A 16815-nucleotide genomic window follows, 5' to 3' on the forward strand; every position below is an offset into this window, starting at 1 on the left:
CTACATACTACAACAACTTACTCACTGGAGGTGATCTCCGTAAACACAGCATGTTGGTCTCCCTCTCATAAGATAATATAGGATAGATAATTGAATTTGGGATTTCACAGCTGCACATACTCATTGAACACCAGATCAGGGGCGAAGTACAGCATCCTGCCGTTGACGTTCTTGTAGGATCTCCATCCCAAGGCAAACACCATCACGCCCATCCAGGAATGCTGAATGACAGTCATCTGGTCGTCCACATGTAGATTTCTAAAACCTAGGGACGAGATTCAGAGTCATTAATCTTGGCATACTCAGCATTTAGAGAACCAAGAAGGCTTTCTTTTACACTTTGGCAAGAGCATTTAAATAAGAAAAACACTGTGGAAGCTGCAGCTTGCTGGATGTTGCTATGCTGTGAGACAAAGTTCTCCAAAGATTTGCAAGGCTTTTAAGACTTTTTCTATGTATTTATATGGTGACATTAAGAACTTCTGAAATAGGAAAAACGTCAGACATTAATAGTTATTACCTCCGCCAAGGACGTTATGTTTTCGGTGCCGTTTGTTTGTTTGTTTGTCTGTTTGTTTGTCTGTTAGCAGGATTACGGAAAAACTACTGGCCCGATTTTCATGAAACTTTGTGGAAGGGTGTAGCATGGGCCAAGGAAGAACCCATTAAATTTTGGAGCGGATCCGGATCCGACTCACAAACAAGCAATAATAGCACGAACCTTGGCGGAGGTCTGCGCTCTCCGAGTGCCCTTCTAGTTATTATTGTTTTTATAGACCAAATAAGAAAATGCCATTTGTGCAGCAGTGAGGTTTTGGCTTGTCCATCAACTTAAAATGACAAGCATTGAATAACAATTATCCTATTATTAAAGACCTATGAAACATTTACATGTATTATTTTATACTATAAATATGTAAATTGAGGCCACTCTGGGATCAATAGATATAGACAATGAAAAACACCAAATCAGGAAAGGGGGAGGAGCTTAAACAAGCTCAACACTGGACAGGAAATTCTCACCTGAGTTCACTGAGCCATCACACATCTCAGTGCAAATTTCAGATGAATAAAAATAAACCATGGAAAAACAGCCAATCAGGAAAGGGAGAGGGGCTTAAATTACATCACAAATCTCACTCATGGGTCCGATGACCTATCTTTGTCAACGCCAGTTCGGGATCAATAGGTATAGATAATGAAAACCAGCACAAAATGTTCTGAAATGTTCAGACCAACCTACACAAGCTGCTGGTCACAGCTGAAAAAAAAAAAACTAGAAATAACCGCCTCACAGTTGTATGCCTCCGCCAATAAACTTTGTTTTATCATTGCAAGGACAGTCTTTATTTATTGAACATATATAATTAATGTGATTATTAGGTCAACAAGGATTTTGGTGTCTGCAAAAGTAAGTGACAGCACTTCCACCGTTTTTGTAGAATGACCCAAGATCGTTTTCTCAGCTACAGTGGTAAGCAAAACATTATGATGTCACAGTGAAGTTGACCTTTGAACTTTTGGATATAAAATTGCATCACTTCATCATTTTATCCTATTAGACATTTGTGTGAAATTTTGTCAGAATTAGCGTATGAATTCTTCAGTTATGGCCAAAAACGTATTTTGTGAGGTCACAGTGACCTTGACCTTTGACCACCAAATTCTAATCAGTTCATCCTTGAGTCCAAGTGGACGTTTGTGCCAAATTTGAAGAAATTCCCTCGAGGTGTTCCTGAGATATTGCGTTCACGAGAATGGGACGGATGTACATACGTACGGACAACCCGAAAACATAATGCCTCCGGTCACGGCTGTCGCCGGTGCGGAGGCATAAAAAAGGCCCCAGCCAAAACTGAGCAGGTGTAACAGAAGAGTCGGTTCACTGCATCATGCCACAAATTTGGTAGTTCACATCTCTATCATTATACAACGACAAACCTCATGACTCCAGTTATTATTTACTGTTGTCACCAACTGAAATCCTACTTTACTGTAGGCGTCCTTGAAACTATTCTTTGAAATGAAACCAAAATATGAAATAATGGTAAAACCAAAAAAATAAATAATGCACTTTTCTGTTCTTAAATTAAAATCACTAAAAGCACTCAAACCAATGTCATACCTGGCAAGCCTTTTGCCCATTTGACCACTTTGACCAGCTGTCTCTCCCCGAGCTCGTTGAGGCTGGTGAGCAGGGCGTCGGAGGAGTCCGGCAGGCCGTGGTCGTGTCCCGCGTTCACCACCTCCGGCTCAATGGACTCCAGGATGTTGAGGAACACCAGCTGGGAGTGGAAGGTCAGGCTAGACTTAGGAGAGATGCACTGGAAAGCCTCTGCAGGGTCCTGAACAGGAGCATCGTCCTCAGGGTTTTTCAGTTGTCCGATCTTCTTTAGCTTACGGGCTGCAAACAAAGAAGGAAACAAAAGAAGTTTTATATAGTGTAAATCTATGGCATTTGATTATTACTGACCATTTTATTCCCCTAAATCAGTTTAAACAAATTATCCACAATCTTATGCAAGATGTGTGCTCCTGTTTCTGATCTAAATTGTGATCATTTTTTAATTTACATATTTTACTATTTGTTTTATTTTCTACTGTATTGTATGTTTATTGTGTAACCCCTGCTGCCATTTCTTGGCCAGGTCTCGCTTGGAAAAGAGATTTTGAATCTCAATGGGACTTTCTGGTGAAATAAAGGCTAAATAAATAGACAGGATGGCCTTATCGCCTTTTCCATCTAAAGACAAACAAAACCAAGCTTATAAACTATGATAATTAATGCTTCTGCTGTTTTGCCTCACAGCGAGTTACCAGGCCAAGTTGGCTTTCTATTAATTTTTAATTCATTTTCAGTTAGTTCAGTTTTACTTTAAGCATATACACAACCTGGACAGGTCACCAGTTGACTCTCAGATTCACTCTTATGGGCAGGTTAGAGCCTCCAGTCCACCTGACTGACATGTCTATGGACTGTGGGAGGAAACCGGAGCACCCAGACAAGCCCATGTAAACACGGGAAGAACATGCAAGCTCAGCGCAGAGACAGCCGGCAATCGAACCTGGCATCTTCTAGTTGTGAGGTGACCAGAAACCAGTGAGCTGCAGTGCAGAGAATTTGTGTACTTCCATCTACTTCCACTTCAGCAGTCATCTGTCACAAATGTCTCATTCTGTAATTATGGTTTTTAATTAATCTTTTAAAGACAACATCCATTTTAGTTTTGTAACCTCCATGGGTAACCCAACAATACAATCCCAGATCTACTAATAGCGAAATAGATATGAAATTATATCCCATTTGGAAGAAAACTCTTGAACAGATGAGGCCCATCTGGTAGAAAGGCCTGTGGTCCTCGTATGCGAGTCCTTGCTGGTTCAAAACAGGTGTGACTTAGAAATAGATGTATGAATTACTTTTTTTTCTGTTTTTACATTTGTATTTTTCCCCCCAAGAAGCTTTTGCAGTTATTAGTGCAAGTGCTGAAAAGATATGATTGAAATATACAGATTTGCATGATTAGGTTTGCATTCCTTTATGTACAGGAAGGCATATAATAAGGAGCGGGAGACAGAAAACGGCAACGAAAATGTATGAAAAGCCTGCTCCCCGATCCCTAGTAATGACAAAACCACAATTCCTTTTCCCACACAAAGTTGCAGATCATGCGGCAGATGCTCCACTTGACAACCTGCACTTACAAACCAAATTGACTCTGTGCCTTTGATTCTGTCCCTACAATACGTGGCAGTCTCCTCCACCAAATCTGACTGAAGTAATTATATCCTGTTAATCAGTTGCCAAATATCGCAGTCTGCGCCTAAACCAGTCTTGACAACCAAACATTCACCATACTCAATCATTAACTTGTTTTTTTCTTGCGTGACCACTAGAGTTGAAATGAGAAGCAGTTTAACTCAAGTTCAACCAGTTTGTTCAGAATCTGAAGTCATGACGGCTGTGTGGAAACATGAGAAACACAAACTACTGACTATGTACTGAGAGTCATTTCCATTGGTCAGTTATGTCTCACTAACTTACAGTCAGCAAAATGGGACACACAAAAATACAATGATTTCAAAGATATTAAATATTTTAAAATAAGTGTACTGTATTTTTGTGATCAAACTAATTTCATAATAAATGTCTAGTAGCTTTAGAAGTCCCAGGTCTACTGAAACAAAATATAAAAGGTTGCATGAACTTCTTTCCATTTTCACTGTTTGTTGATGGTAAACAGTAATTGATAATTCTAATACAATTGCTACTTGCAGCTTTCTGTGTAGATCAGTATGTCTCATTAAAACTGTAGCCTGGCATGTTACTTGAGTTTTATGAGTATTGAATTGCTAATAATAGGCTCTCTCTCTCTCTCTCTCTATGTCTCTCACTCTCTCTCACTCTCTCTCTGTCTCTCTCTCTGTCTCTCTATGTCTTTCACTCTCTCTCTCTCTCTCTCTCTCTCTCTCTCTCTCTCTCAGAAGTAGCAGGGTTGAAAGCAAACTGCAGATTTAGAAGCAGTATAATCTGCAAGTATAACATTTCCATTTCTGATCCAATAACAAACATTTCAAATAAAAATTGTTAATTAAAAATTCCTCCCTGGGATTCTAAGCTATGAAGCAGGCAGGTATCTGATCTTTGCATAGTACATTGTAAATAGGTCAGGTTGAGCTAACCTTAAGATCCCCACCCGCTTGAGTTGATGCCAGTGTATACAGGCATCAACCAGCCATCCATACCATGGTTTCATGGACTGCTACACTCCCAAATGCAGTTCAGATGAAGAATTATTTACGCAAGACACTGCGGTCAAAAGTTTCCAATATGTCTGATTATTCCAGACTGTTTGATTAAAAGAGTAAGAATACAAACAGTCTACCTCTCAGTTACCTCTCATAATGTAGACTAAGCCTAATTTCCCCTCAAATGAAAATGCACTTGTAAAATTTGTTGTCCATTTTCTGCTGAATGTACTGGCCCACTCCCTGTCTGATGCTACCGGTCTCCAAATCATCGTCATCATCATCATCATCATCATCATCATCATCATCATCATCATCATCTTCAGTGTAACTATCTAAGCTTGGTTACACACAAAACATGTTGGTCAGTTTTACATATTTAGCTGCATCCTCTTTAATCTATCAATTGTTCTTTCTATTCTCCAGGTTGTTTACAATTTGAACTATATCTACTTACTTCAAGATTTTCGGAGGGGTGTGCAGTGTTTCTCTGACACAGAGAAAAGGAGAGCGAGGACTGGTGAAACCTACCACACAGGCAGTCACAAGTCACTTCACACAGCAGGCCAACTTGATAAAATGATTACATCCCGACATGCCCAACCGGCCCAAACTCTAACCGGGTTTCCTCCTCGTTCTCCTGATTAGCCGCCCCGTGTATACACAAGGACAACGCCGCTGTCTGATACGATCACTTCTACTTAAAAAACACAAGGAAACGTTTCATATCCCTGGGTATCATCATAGGGGGAAATGGGTCAGAGCTGTCCCTGGACCTTTTTATTTTTTTTATTTCTGGTCTCACAACCTGGCCCATCCCATGATTGCCAGGTTGATTGTTAACCTATCAATCACAAGCCAGTTAACCACTCTTGTCTAATATTAACCAATGAAAATTATATAATTTTAAAATCACAAACTTGTAAGCTGTAACCAATAACAGTCATGAAGTGCGACATTGGTCAGGAGGTGGAGAGAGGTGCAGGGGCCCATGAGGACAACAGGCTCCACCTGGGTCCAGTACCCTCTCCTGTATCTTTGTGTATCGATGGCTCTGTCTCAGTGGAGGAGCCTCTGGACTGAGCCACAGACAGCCAACACACTGTGAGAGAAGCACCATGAAAAGCCAAACTTATGTTGGCCTAATCCCTGAAATGGGGAAAGATTTATTCACATTATGTGTTGTGCAAAGTTTGGTTTATGTTTTAGTCGCCAAAAAAATTAAAACAAAACAAAAAACCCTCACCAGGACGATCCAGAAGGCCTGAGGGCACACTGGAGGATTATTCTGGGCCAATTAACACCATATTTCAACGTCCCAACATTCCTTTTGAATGTAAACTTTGCTCTCATTTTCTGTTGGTGTATATATACAGTATAATTATTAATATGAATAATGTAGGGACAAAACTGGTTAATATTTTAAAATTCTTCTACTGTGTTCCAAAATTTAGTGTCCTTCCAGTTAAGACTGTAAAGTTGCTTGAGTCAGTTATTGTTTTCGAAGGAAAATCATAAATTAAAAGCCTATTACATCGCTGTAAAATAATCTTTATATTGTCCCATTGATGTCCCAAATGGATGGATGTTGTCCCGAAATTTTCCTCAGCTAAATTAAGGCAAATCTGAAATCGTTTTACTTGGGCGACACAACTCTAGAAATCTTTTTCTAAATGATCTTGGTAACTTGTCATCTAATATAAAGCCAGCAGCCAGAAACATGCGAGTGATTTTTGATAGTGACCTGAGTTTTGAGGAGCAGGTAAAGAGAGTTGTGCAGTCCTGCTTTCTTCAACTGAGAAATATATAAGAAATCAAGGTAATTCACGCTTTTATTTCATCCCGTTTAGACTCCTGCAACTCTCTCTGTACCTGCCTCAGTCAAATTTCTCTCTCACGTCTCCAGCTTGTTCAAAATGCTGCAGCTAGGATTGTAACTGGTGCCAAACGAGGAGAACGTATTACCCCAATCTTAGCACATCTGCACCGGTTACCAGTTAGATTTAGAACTGATTTTAAGATTTCAATGATTACATTTAAAGCACGGCAAGGTCTAGCTCCGAGTTATATTATACAGCCTATCCAGCCTGCGATCCTCAGATAGGGCCCTGTTTCTGTTCCCCAGTCTGGACTCAAGACTAAAGGTGACTGCGACTTCGGAACGACCTGCCTGAGGAGGTCAGGCAAGATAAAACAGTTCAATCACTTCTAAAAGATTTTGTGTGATCTCTATCTGTATCTCAATTCTATTTCCATTCTGTAATCGTGTCTCTCATTTATTTATTACTGTGTTTTTAGGGGACAACTTGTATTGACTGGACATTCATGTGGTCAGATTTTATGTAAATTGCTCTGTGTTTTTATTTGTATTTCAGTTTGATTTCTGTTGTTTCTATGTATCTCTTTTATTACCTTTTATTTCCGTTTATTATTTTAGTTTGCCTAGGAGACGAATTTCGTTTGCTGGACACTTGTGGTGCGCTCGCTTCCTGCCTGTGGATACGTGCTCGTGCTTCTGTGGCCGGCGTCCATGAGCGCACTGTGGACACTGTGGACACTGTGGACACTGTGGTCAGACTGTCATGTTTGAGGTGTGTGTGGAAGTCCGCTATGGAGCTGCTGTACTTCTGCAGGTGTTGTGGCACTGCAGTTCGCTGGCGCACTTTATTTAATTGTGATAGTTTTTACATCACTGTTTGCGTTTGTACATTGTTTCTATATGTAGTGCTATACGTATTGTCTTTATCAGTAGCCTAATCTGTGCTTTAAATGCACATAAAACACATTCATCTTTCAGTAATTATTGTTCAAATGAAAGTGTTGAGCACTGCGAACATTTTGAGTACTGGCCTTGTACTAGTTCTATAGTGCCTAATAAGCAATATACCGTATTTCCTCTAATATTGGCCAGGGCCTTTATTTACCTCAACTGCAAAGGGGACCAGGCCTTTATTGGAAGCAGGCTTATATTATGGCGCTTTTCCACTGCATGGTACCGGCTCGACTCGACTCGACTCTACTCGCCTTTTTTGGTTTTCCACTGGCCAAGTACCAGGTACCAGGTACCATATTACGTAGTACCTGGTACTTTTTTTCGTAGCACCTCCATCGAGGTTCCAAGCGAGCTGAGGCCAAGGAGGTTCTATATTAACGCTGAGGCGATACCAAAAGGTGACGTGAAAACACTGCAGACCACTGATTGGTCAGATCGTCATCGCGACACGGGACGTATATGCTAACGTTAGCTACCAGGCTAGCTTACCCTCTTGCGTCGCCTTGAGCAGCCAGAGAGCAGTCTGCTGTCTCGCTGCCTTCAGCCTCTTCTGAAATAAAAATCTGTTTCCTTGCTGTGACTTAACAGCCACATACCGAGAATCAAGAACACCATCGCTTCGATATCCTACATAGTAGCTGTGTGTCGTGTTTCATGCAGTGTCGCAGCGTCGCTATGACGACCAGTTTGGGGGGTGGGGCACATTGAGGGGGTACTATTTGCAGTGGAAAACCAAGTGGTACTACCAAAAGCGAGTAGAGTCGAGTCGAGGCGAGTTGAGCCGGTACTATGCAGTGGAAAAGTGGCATTAGAGACAGGCCTTTATTTCTAATTCCCTCTGTTTGATAAGTATATTTGCTCATATTTTAGTATGAAGCCTCCTTGTTGTCTGATCTGCTTCTGTTGGGGTTCGTTAGGTAGCTGTTTTTTTGTTACTGCAATGCATTACGATAATTATGGTAATCGATGGCGGCATGCTCCAGAGACTTCCGTCAGGAGTTTACCGGTGTCCACCGTTGTTTTTAGCTGCGACCAGCAGCTCTATAGCTTGCTCTGTCGGTCGGTTGGTTGGTCCACAAAAATTTCGCAGCTATGGCGAATTCACGCTTGTTTCCTTTGTTTTTTTCCCCCGCTTGTATTTGGAGCCGGCCTTTATTTGTTCGTGTCGACCACGGCCCCGGCCATTATCGGACACCCGGCTTTTAATTGACTACCGGCCACTATTAGAGGAAATACGGTATATACTAGGCGAAATACAAATAAATAGAAACCACTGGATGCAAGAGAGTAGCAGGCTAAATATGTCTTTGGAAAACATTAACAAGTATTTAGGAAGTTTGGATTTTTTGAGGCTCGCTATAAACTTCAGCCATTATTTTTCAAATCACAGAAAAATGAGGAAACATTGCAACGTTATCCATATTCCTACAGTTTCAGACATCTGTTGGCTATTTCCCTCCCGTTAGTCTAGCTTTTATTGTGCCTGCAACTTGCTGCAAGTGAGTGTAGATGTCTTGATTTCACTTTCTGCAAACAAACAGCTTGGCGTTTAGTAACTTGTTTGTAAGGATACAAGGCTGCAATACACTAACACACTTTGGTTGTCAAGTTTGATTTTGCATATCAATGTTCTAATTTGACACAAAATGTCAACAAAAATGCAACTTTGGCCAGTTGGGGTCTCGCATAGAAGTCTATGCCCTCATGTGTTTTCTGTATTGATACACTGGCACTCGAACTGCTGACTTGCACACTGAGACTTGTTTTTGAACTCAAATGACTTGACTCAGCCTCTGGATTGGCTTCTTGTAAATAATGGCACTGTTTGAATGAACAAAATCTTTGATTTTGTTTAATTTTTAACATCTGTCTTTTTGTTGTGCACTGGTGTGGACTGAAATGAGCTGTGTTTCCTCTAAGACGTGCACACCTGTGGTTATACAGGAGGCTTGGAGCGCTGATCTGAAGTTGTCGTTCATTGTGCAGCAAAGTGGGATGCTGAATGCAGTTAAAATGACTGTTTGAGAAGGAAATCTGCCTGTGAAATTTATCTTGTCTTTCTTTCAGCACTTGCTATTATTCAACCAGGTAACAGTGATTTTTGATACACGACAGGGCGAGAGCAAATTTGAATGGATAAATGAGCATGCCACTGGTGACCTTTATGTGCAATCCACATACTAGAGCGTTAAACCTTCATTCCTGCATTATTGTCAGTAATTTCTTATTTTAGGTTGCCCAGATCAATCCTATTGTAGAAGGAAATTTGCACTTTCTACCAAAGCAAGTATTTCCAAGACAATAGCTACTTATTGCTATTTCATACAGGGCAAATGTAAAGGGCAAAATAATAAGCTAGGCAGCGAAACAAGAAGGGCAACAACAAATCTATTGGTATAAAAAGAACTGACATTTTCTCCACGCACGCATTTTTCATTGTTGGCACAAAACAATCAGTCAAACAATACATGTGATCTTATTAAAGGAAATCTGTGCAAAATTTCCAAATATGGTCCTGATGTTATGTGAACAAAGGCTATAATTCCTGCTTAGAGTTAAAGCAATATTCCACTTAGTTTTAATATGGGAGTTATTCGGCTCTTGACCGCCATGAAAAGCAGAATATAATCTAATCACCAAGATCGGATGCAGCTGAGACGAGTTTGTAGAGTTCAGTTACTTCCCATTCATTTGAATGAGGCCATGAAAACTTACATTTAACATGGTGAACAGATTCAACAACAGATCCCACTACACTAGGCCTTACTTTTTAGAACGTCATTTCGCCAAATAGCATTTTTATTGATAGACGAGAACATAGCGGAGGGATACCATTTAGGAGAGATAGTTCCTGTTTGGGAGACCGGATCTACTTTTATTTTCAAATACTAATTTTAGTGTGAACCAAGAATAATAATGCTAAATGAGGACAGACCCAGGACTGCTTTGTTGTCTGAAAAGCGGGATCTGTTGTTGAATGAACTCGAATATATTCTCGAATAACCCCCATGTTAAAACTAAGTGGAATATTGCTTTGAGGGCTACACATAATATTCTGTATGTATGTGATAGGTAAGTTTATTACGTCTGTATATAGCCACATAATGTGGAATACTGATCAGCTGCATAAAAGCATCTCTTAAATAGAGCCTACAGTATATGAATAGACCTGTAGAAGTGTTTTATTTTCGAGGAAAGGCTTTATTTAACTAATGCCTTACATACTACTAGCATCAAGATAATCCGTTTGATGGGAATTCCTTAGAGGTGTTATTGTGTTGTGTAGAATGTAGTTGAATATTACAGTAAAAAATTAATAGATAGCAAAGAGTGGCTAGCTTGATAACAGCTCCATATAAAGTGAACGCAGGGTGGCTAACCAACCTTGTGATGAATAATCCAATAAAAGCCGTAGTTAAAAGCCGTAGTTACCTCTTCCAAATTCCGAGGGTATGCTTGTAGGATCAAGAAATCAATTTAACTTAAGAATTAAATGACATTAATATCATATCTGCAAAAATTTGTGCTTGCTTTCCTCCATTACCAGGTGTGGCCAAGAGCATTTTTCTATAAAAAAAAAATGGGTTCAAAGAAAGGGGCACAATATTCAAATTCCTGACAGTGAAGTGAAGTGAAGATTCCTCAATTTTCATTACACTCCCTGAAATATGGAGACTTGAGTATCAATGGGACACTGCGCATTTAGCTCAAAATTACTTCAGAACTTGGGGTAGGGCAAATTGGATTCCACAGTTGGTACAGTATTTATGAGTATTTTATTCATATATCATTTCACAGAATTGATAATGAATTTGCCCTGTCATCTGATTACATGTATTTCCATTTCCAATTCAATTTGAGAAGACTGAATGCAGATGTGCAGATGTGGTTCATCCAGGTTACTTGATATTTTCAATGCTCTGTCTGCAAAATGAGACTGCTATCATGGTTTGGAAAAATTAACAGCCCTGTTCAGGTTCTATTTGGGGACGTAATTAACATTCCAGGGGTAATACAGAATTCAAATGTTCAAAATGAAAACCTTGAAGCAGTTCTCCACCATCCTTTTCCATCTTGAATGATTGGCAAATTCAACCGATGCATTATTAGATGGTAATCAAGATTTCAAGAGTCTTTCAGGTCTCCTCAGACCTTGCGACTAAGGACTGAGCCTAATAATGCACCTTAGTACAAGATATTATGATACAAAGGTTATGATTTCACTAATACATAATTGAATCAATACTGCAATTATTTTTTGGAATTAACAAAACAGAAACTCTATAGGACTTAATAAAAATCAAAGTGAAATGAGTTAAATTATATCTCCTTTTCTTTCAATATATTATGACCTATCTTTGAAATATTTTGAGAAAAAAAATGCTGGGATAATAAGACACAAATGTATAATTTTTCCTCTCCACTACCACAAATGATTGTCATAAATCTTCCTGTGAGATGCAGCAAGTGAATTACACGTCTGTGATCAGGACTTGCGTGAAAGAAGGCTCTTTTTAGCCACAACTAGAAAAGGTGTGCCTTTTTACTGACAATCACAGCATTACATCGCATTTTCCCCCCATGGGCTTGTCAGTGACTGGTGGCAAAATTACCAGCATTTCTGCTGCTTTAATTCACATGTCTCATGTCAGCATTGTGCTTCTCAGTACAATTTTCACCGTTAACAGAACGAGAAAATGGAAGAGAGTGAAAATTGAACACAAGACTAAAATTAGTCCACCACATGTCAATCTTTACGGCCTAATATGGCGAACAGGTCTGGGTGACAGTAAGGAGAAGTGAATGGAATAGGTCTAAATTGCATGGCCGCTCAGTCAGGGGCTTGATTATCAGTAACATCCCCTATTGTGCTGATGCTGCAATTGAAGAGAGTAGGCTAAGATGTGCAGTATGGGAGAGAATCAAGTATTTGGTCTTGGGAGACCATTGCTAGTTCCACCTTTAAGGCTTCACTTTCTCTTTAGCGTGCTTTGGTCATACGGCGCACAGTGTTTGTGATAGTTCATACTGCACACAATCTACAGACAGCAGAACAGGGCATAACATGAGGGAGTGAGCTACAAACAGCAGCGATAAACTACAAGAATAATTGTAAAAAAAAAAAAAAAAAAAAGCAAATTCTAGTGTATTTGTGCAGTTATATATAAATGTTTGGTACATTAAACCAGCATACCTCCAAGAGTCATTCCAGCTTCAAAACACTTCCTCAGCCGACATGAAGGGCAGTTCTTCCTCCGTAGCTTATCAATGGTGCAGTCGTTTCTACTTGCACACAGGTATTTCTGCTTGCCTAGACAGACAGGGACACTGTGTGTTAATCATCACTATAACTAAATAATCTATTGAATGATGGAGAATTTGTCTTGCTAAAAAACACTGGATATTGCCTGACATTTAACAAACAGAAACTGCTCATATTATTGCAATTGAAACAAAAGATGAGCTAGAGTTTGAAATTAATAAGGGAAAATTTTTATTTTATTCATTTTTCTATTTAATTTATTTTAAAAAAGCCATTTCTTTGACCCTTCTGTAAACTCCTGAGAGATTTAAATAAAGAAATCAAACCAGTAATTTCAGTTCTTGTGGTAAGTTGTATTGTTTTGTAAATTTATTGCAGTATGAGACACACCTGTAGCAAATCTGGTTCATTAAACCCCAATCTGATTTTTTTTTTTTTAGTATATAATTTATGAGTATGTATGTACAGCATTTTGAAGAATAGTGCTTCCTGGTGTAAATAATCTTTCTTTCTCAACTCAACTCTCATAACTCAAAATGCAAGCCCATTTTGTTCTGATGTGCGCTGCACAATGCAAACATCAATAAACCAATTACACCTCAAAAATGCATTTGAAGCAATTTAGCTGTCAAATACTGGCAATCCTTGTATCAATACCTCAGTCAATCAATTTCGGAGAGGAAAAACATTCTTGAATCCAAACAGATATGAATGTAAACAAAGCCACTAGTGGGGCAACATTAGTTCAAAGGGGGGCGCCAAACCCAAATGCCACATTAGGCCTTTTTACCTTCTGCAGCTCTCTTGAAGAAAACTTTGCAGCTCCCGCAGGTGAGCGCACCGTAATGACAGCCGGACGCCTCGTCTGCACAGATCAGACAGGTCCTCTGTGGTGGAAAGAAGAACTCCATGGGGAACATGTGGTCTCTTCCTCCCTCGAACCTACAGACAAACACATTATAACACTCATGAAATGTATGGACCTATAGAAATTACAGGACAAACTCTACTACAACTGCACAGCTATCTGCTGCAACCATGAAATTCATGTTCTTCATTCTATACAGAGTGTTTTTTTTAATTTTTCTGTCAGACCAGAAATAAATAAAGCACTAATGACATTCAGGGATGAAGAGTTGAGAATGATGATGGTGAACATGATGAGGATGATGTTGGTGCCGATATTTTATTGATGACTTGTATCTTGCTGCCATCAATTACAGTAAAGCTGTTCACTTTAGTGCTGTATTTTTTTGTTTTTATTTTTTGATTATATTATTCTAATTATAACTTGTTAATGTATACTTAGCTTGGATGTATCAACTGGGTCACTGCACAGTATTTTTATTACTGTAGCATTTTTCTATTTTTGGTAGTCTGTGTTGCCTTTAGGGTTGCAAAATTCCGGGAATTTTCAAAGTTGGAAACTTTCCATGGGAATTAACGGGAATTTATGGGAATTAACGGGAATTTATGGGAATAAACGGGAATAAACCAGGAATTTACGAAATTGAAGGTATGCTCTTAATAGGGAACTTAAATATAGTTGGGGAAAATATATTTTAGCATAATCCTGACTAAAACAACCAGATATCATGCAAGTACAGTTGAATATCTATGCTATTCCTCAATCACATGCACACATAGCACACTGCTTACTGCAGGGCTGTTGAGACCACGCCCCCTACATGCACTGTGCATTCCTGTGCATTTTTATTAATTTTTGAATGGGTTGGGTCGGGGGGATGAGTAATATTTAACTCAACATTCATGTTTTTGTTCTTCAATGAAATAATTGATTGTTCAATAAAATATTTAACACTTGATAAAGTTCTACTTACAAATAAATCTGTTTTAATTGTATTATTTTGGATGGATGTCTGCTTATAACAAAACAAATATTTATGCTTGGATATGATACCTTTCCATTAAATTACCCTCAATTCCCAGTTAATTCCCATAAATTCCCATTAATTCCCATAAATTCCCATAAATTCCCATAATTCCCATGGAAAGTTTCCAATTTGGAATATTTCCAAAATTCCCCAGCTTAACTTCCCATGGAAATTTACCGGAAACTTTCCGGAAATTTACCGGAAACTTTCCACCCCTTTGCAACCCTAGTTGCCTTATTGTCTTGTATTGTTGTTGCCATGCAGCAAGAACAATTGCCCATTTGGGACAAATACATTTGAAACCTGAACCTTAAACCTTGGCATCACATATTATGGTTGAAGTCCATGGTTGCTTTTAACTTGTTGAATACTTTCCAAAATGTATCCATAAAGCTGTTGCTCAAATTAAGGTTCAACATTATGCCAGTGATATCACCTAAACAAAATGTTCAAAGTTAAGCACACACACACACACACACACACACACACACACACACACACACTGCCATACACTCCAGGATCACCACGATACTGAACCACACACTGCATGACAGCCATAGTGCAGCCTGACACCCATACAGCCTTGCAGCGTCTGGCTAAGAATCCTGAATGCTTTCCAGCCAGAGGAAGTCAAAGAGAGCAACGACTCAGGATAGTGTGGGAAAGATGTGGGCGCCAACGCCAGCACCAAGGGGGGCATGACGGGCGCCTAACCTCAGCCTTGAACACAGAGAGATTGGAAAATGCACAGACATAACGATACTTCACTGACGTGCAACTTAAGATGTCAAGGTTCTGTGCAAGAGAGACAAGGACAAAGCTCAGCTGGAGCACATCCATTGTGTCTCCACTGATTTTAGGTGAGAATGGAGAATATACATTAGCTAGAACTGCTGGGTATTATCAGGGAACTCCAAGAGGCAAAGACAAAATGAAATTTAAGCACACTATCCTTTTTGCATCCAGTATCTATCAAAGCATCTATCTATCTATACAGTTATGCATTATATAGATGCAGACTTTTAACTCAATTTTATAGGAGCTAGTATATTATAGGAATTAACATCAGTTCACTGCAGTACTGAATGATCATCTAACTGTTGTGATTAAACTCGCATCACTAATGAGTGCTGCAGCCTGGAATGGGATTTCCAAATTGGACAAAAGAGATGAGACAGGAGTCCGGTGTTGGAGGTGGGAGTGATCAGAGAGCGGGGAAGAGTCTCAGACAAGACGGGAACCACAGTGCTATTTACACAAGGAAAATTGTGGGGATGAAATACCACAGTGACGGCTAATTCTTGTGTTGTCTGGGATGCATCATCCATAGTAAATCTCAAAAACATGCATGACCAAAATAGTACGCAAATGCACTGAGTAAACAAAATAACACAGGCAACTGGTAAGAACCCCAAGTAACTGATACAAAAAAAATGCACTTTGGGCTTTGGTGACATTGCAGTGGTTGCAGTTTAGAAACATTAACTATTCAAGTGTTCTTTTCCAAAAAGGGTTTCCTACTAGATACTGTACATTTATTTTACTTTTTAAACGCATTGTTTCACAATAACAGTCATCTCTGTGAGGACCTGAATACAAATATGATTTTTTCTTTTTTAAATTGCCCATAATATGTGGTTAAAACATACATTTTAATATAAATGTTTGATTTAAATTCTAATCCTTCAGTCATGTTTGAATGATCAGATATCAATATGTTTTTGTGAAGATTAGTTGAACTGTGTAAATATTTTTGCAAAACCTAGAACCATATTCACGTACACACAGCCAGTATTGTCCATGTCTTCACAAACAAATGCCAGTCAAAGACAAAACCAAACATTTATTTTGCTGTCTTTCTCAGAATTGCAAACTTCCAAAACACATGAAGCTCACATACACAATCAATGAACCTATATGAATAGCAACACTTTCTTTCTGAACATGTAATTCATATTATTCTGAACAAAAAAACCTTCTAGCTTGGATATGAAACAATCATTTGGTTTTTGGGATATTCATATATCATTAAGCTTCTCAATGCCAAATTACAGAAAACAACGTCTCATTATTCTGATGTATTCCTATTGTAAAGTATTCATCAAAGTCAGCAAAATCCCAAATCTTTTTCAAGC

At 39.0% G+C, this 16815-nt stretch overlaps 1 protein-coding gene across 1 annotated transcript in view; it reads right to left on the reverse strand.

Moving 5' to 3' along the window:
• The window catches only part of ar (androgen receptor), a 32497-nt gene that overhangs the window by 6393 nt on the left and 9289 nt on the right, over positions 1 to 16815 (reverse strand). Inside the window, exons 2-5 of the mRNA XM_071539579.1 lie at positions 13576 to 13727; positions 12717 to 12833; positions 2126 to 2404; positions 121 to 265 (exon numbers count right to left, since the gene is read on the reverse strand). Coding sequence (XP_071395680.1) covers positions 121 to 265; positions 2126 to 2404; positions 12717 to 12833; positions 13576 to 13727 — 693 coding nt within the window. The remainder of the gene's footprint in view (positions 1 to 120; positions 266 to 2125; positions 2405 to 12716; positions 12834 to 13575; positions 13728 to 16815) is intronic.

Source organism: Centroberyx affinis, unplaced genomic scaffold (genome assembly GCF_046629955.1).
Source record: "Centroberyx affinis isolate AG114_WGS23_722 - 3 ecotype Tasmania unplaced genomic scaffold, CSIRO-AGI_Caff_v1 ptg003475l_1, whole genome shotgun sequence".
Taxonomy (NCBI): domain Eukaryota; kingdom Metazoa; phylum Chordata; class Actinopteri; order Beryciformes; family Berycidae; genus Centroberyx; species Centroberyx affinis.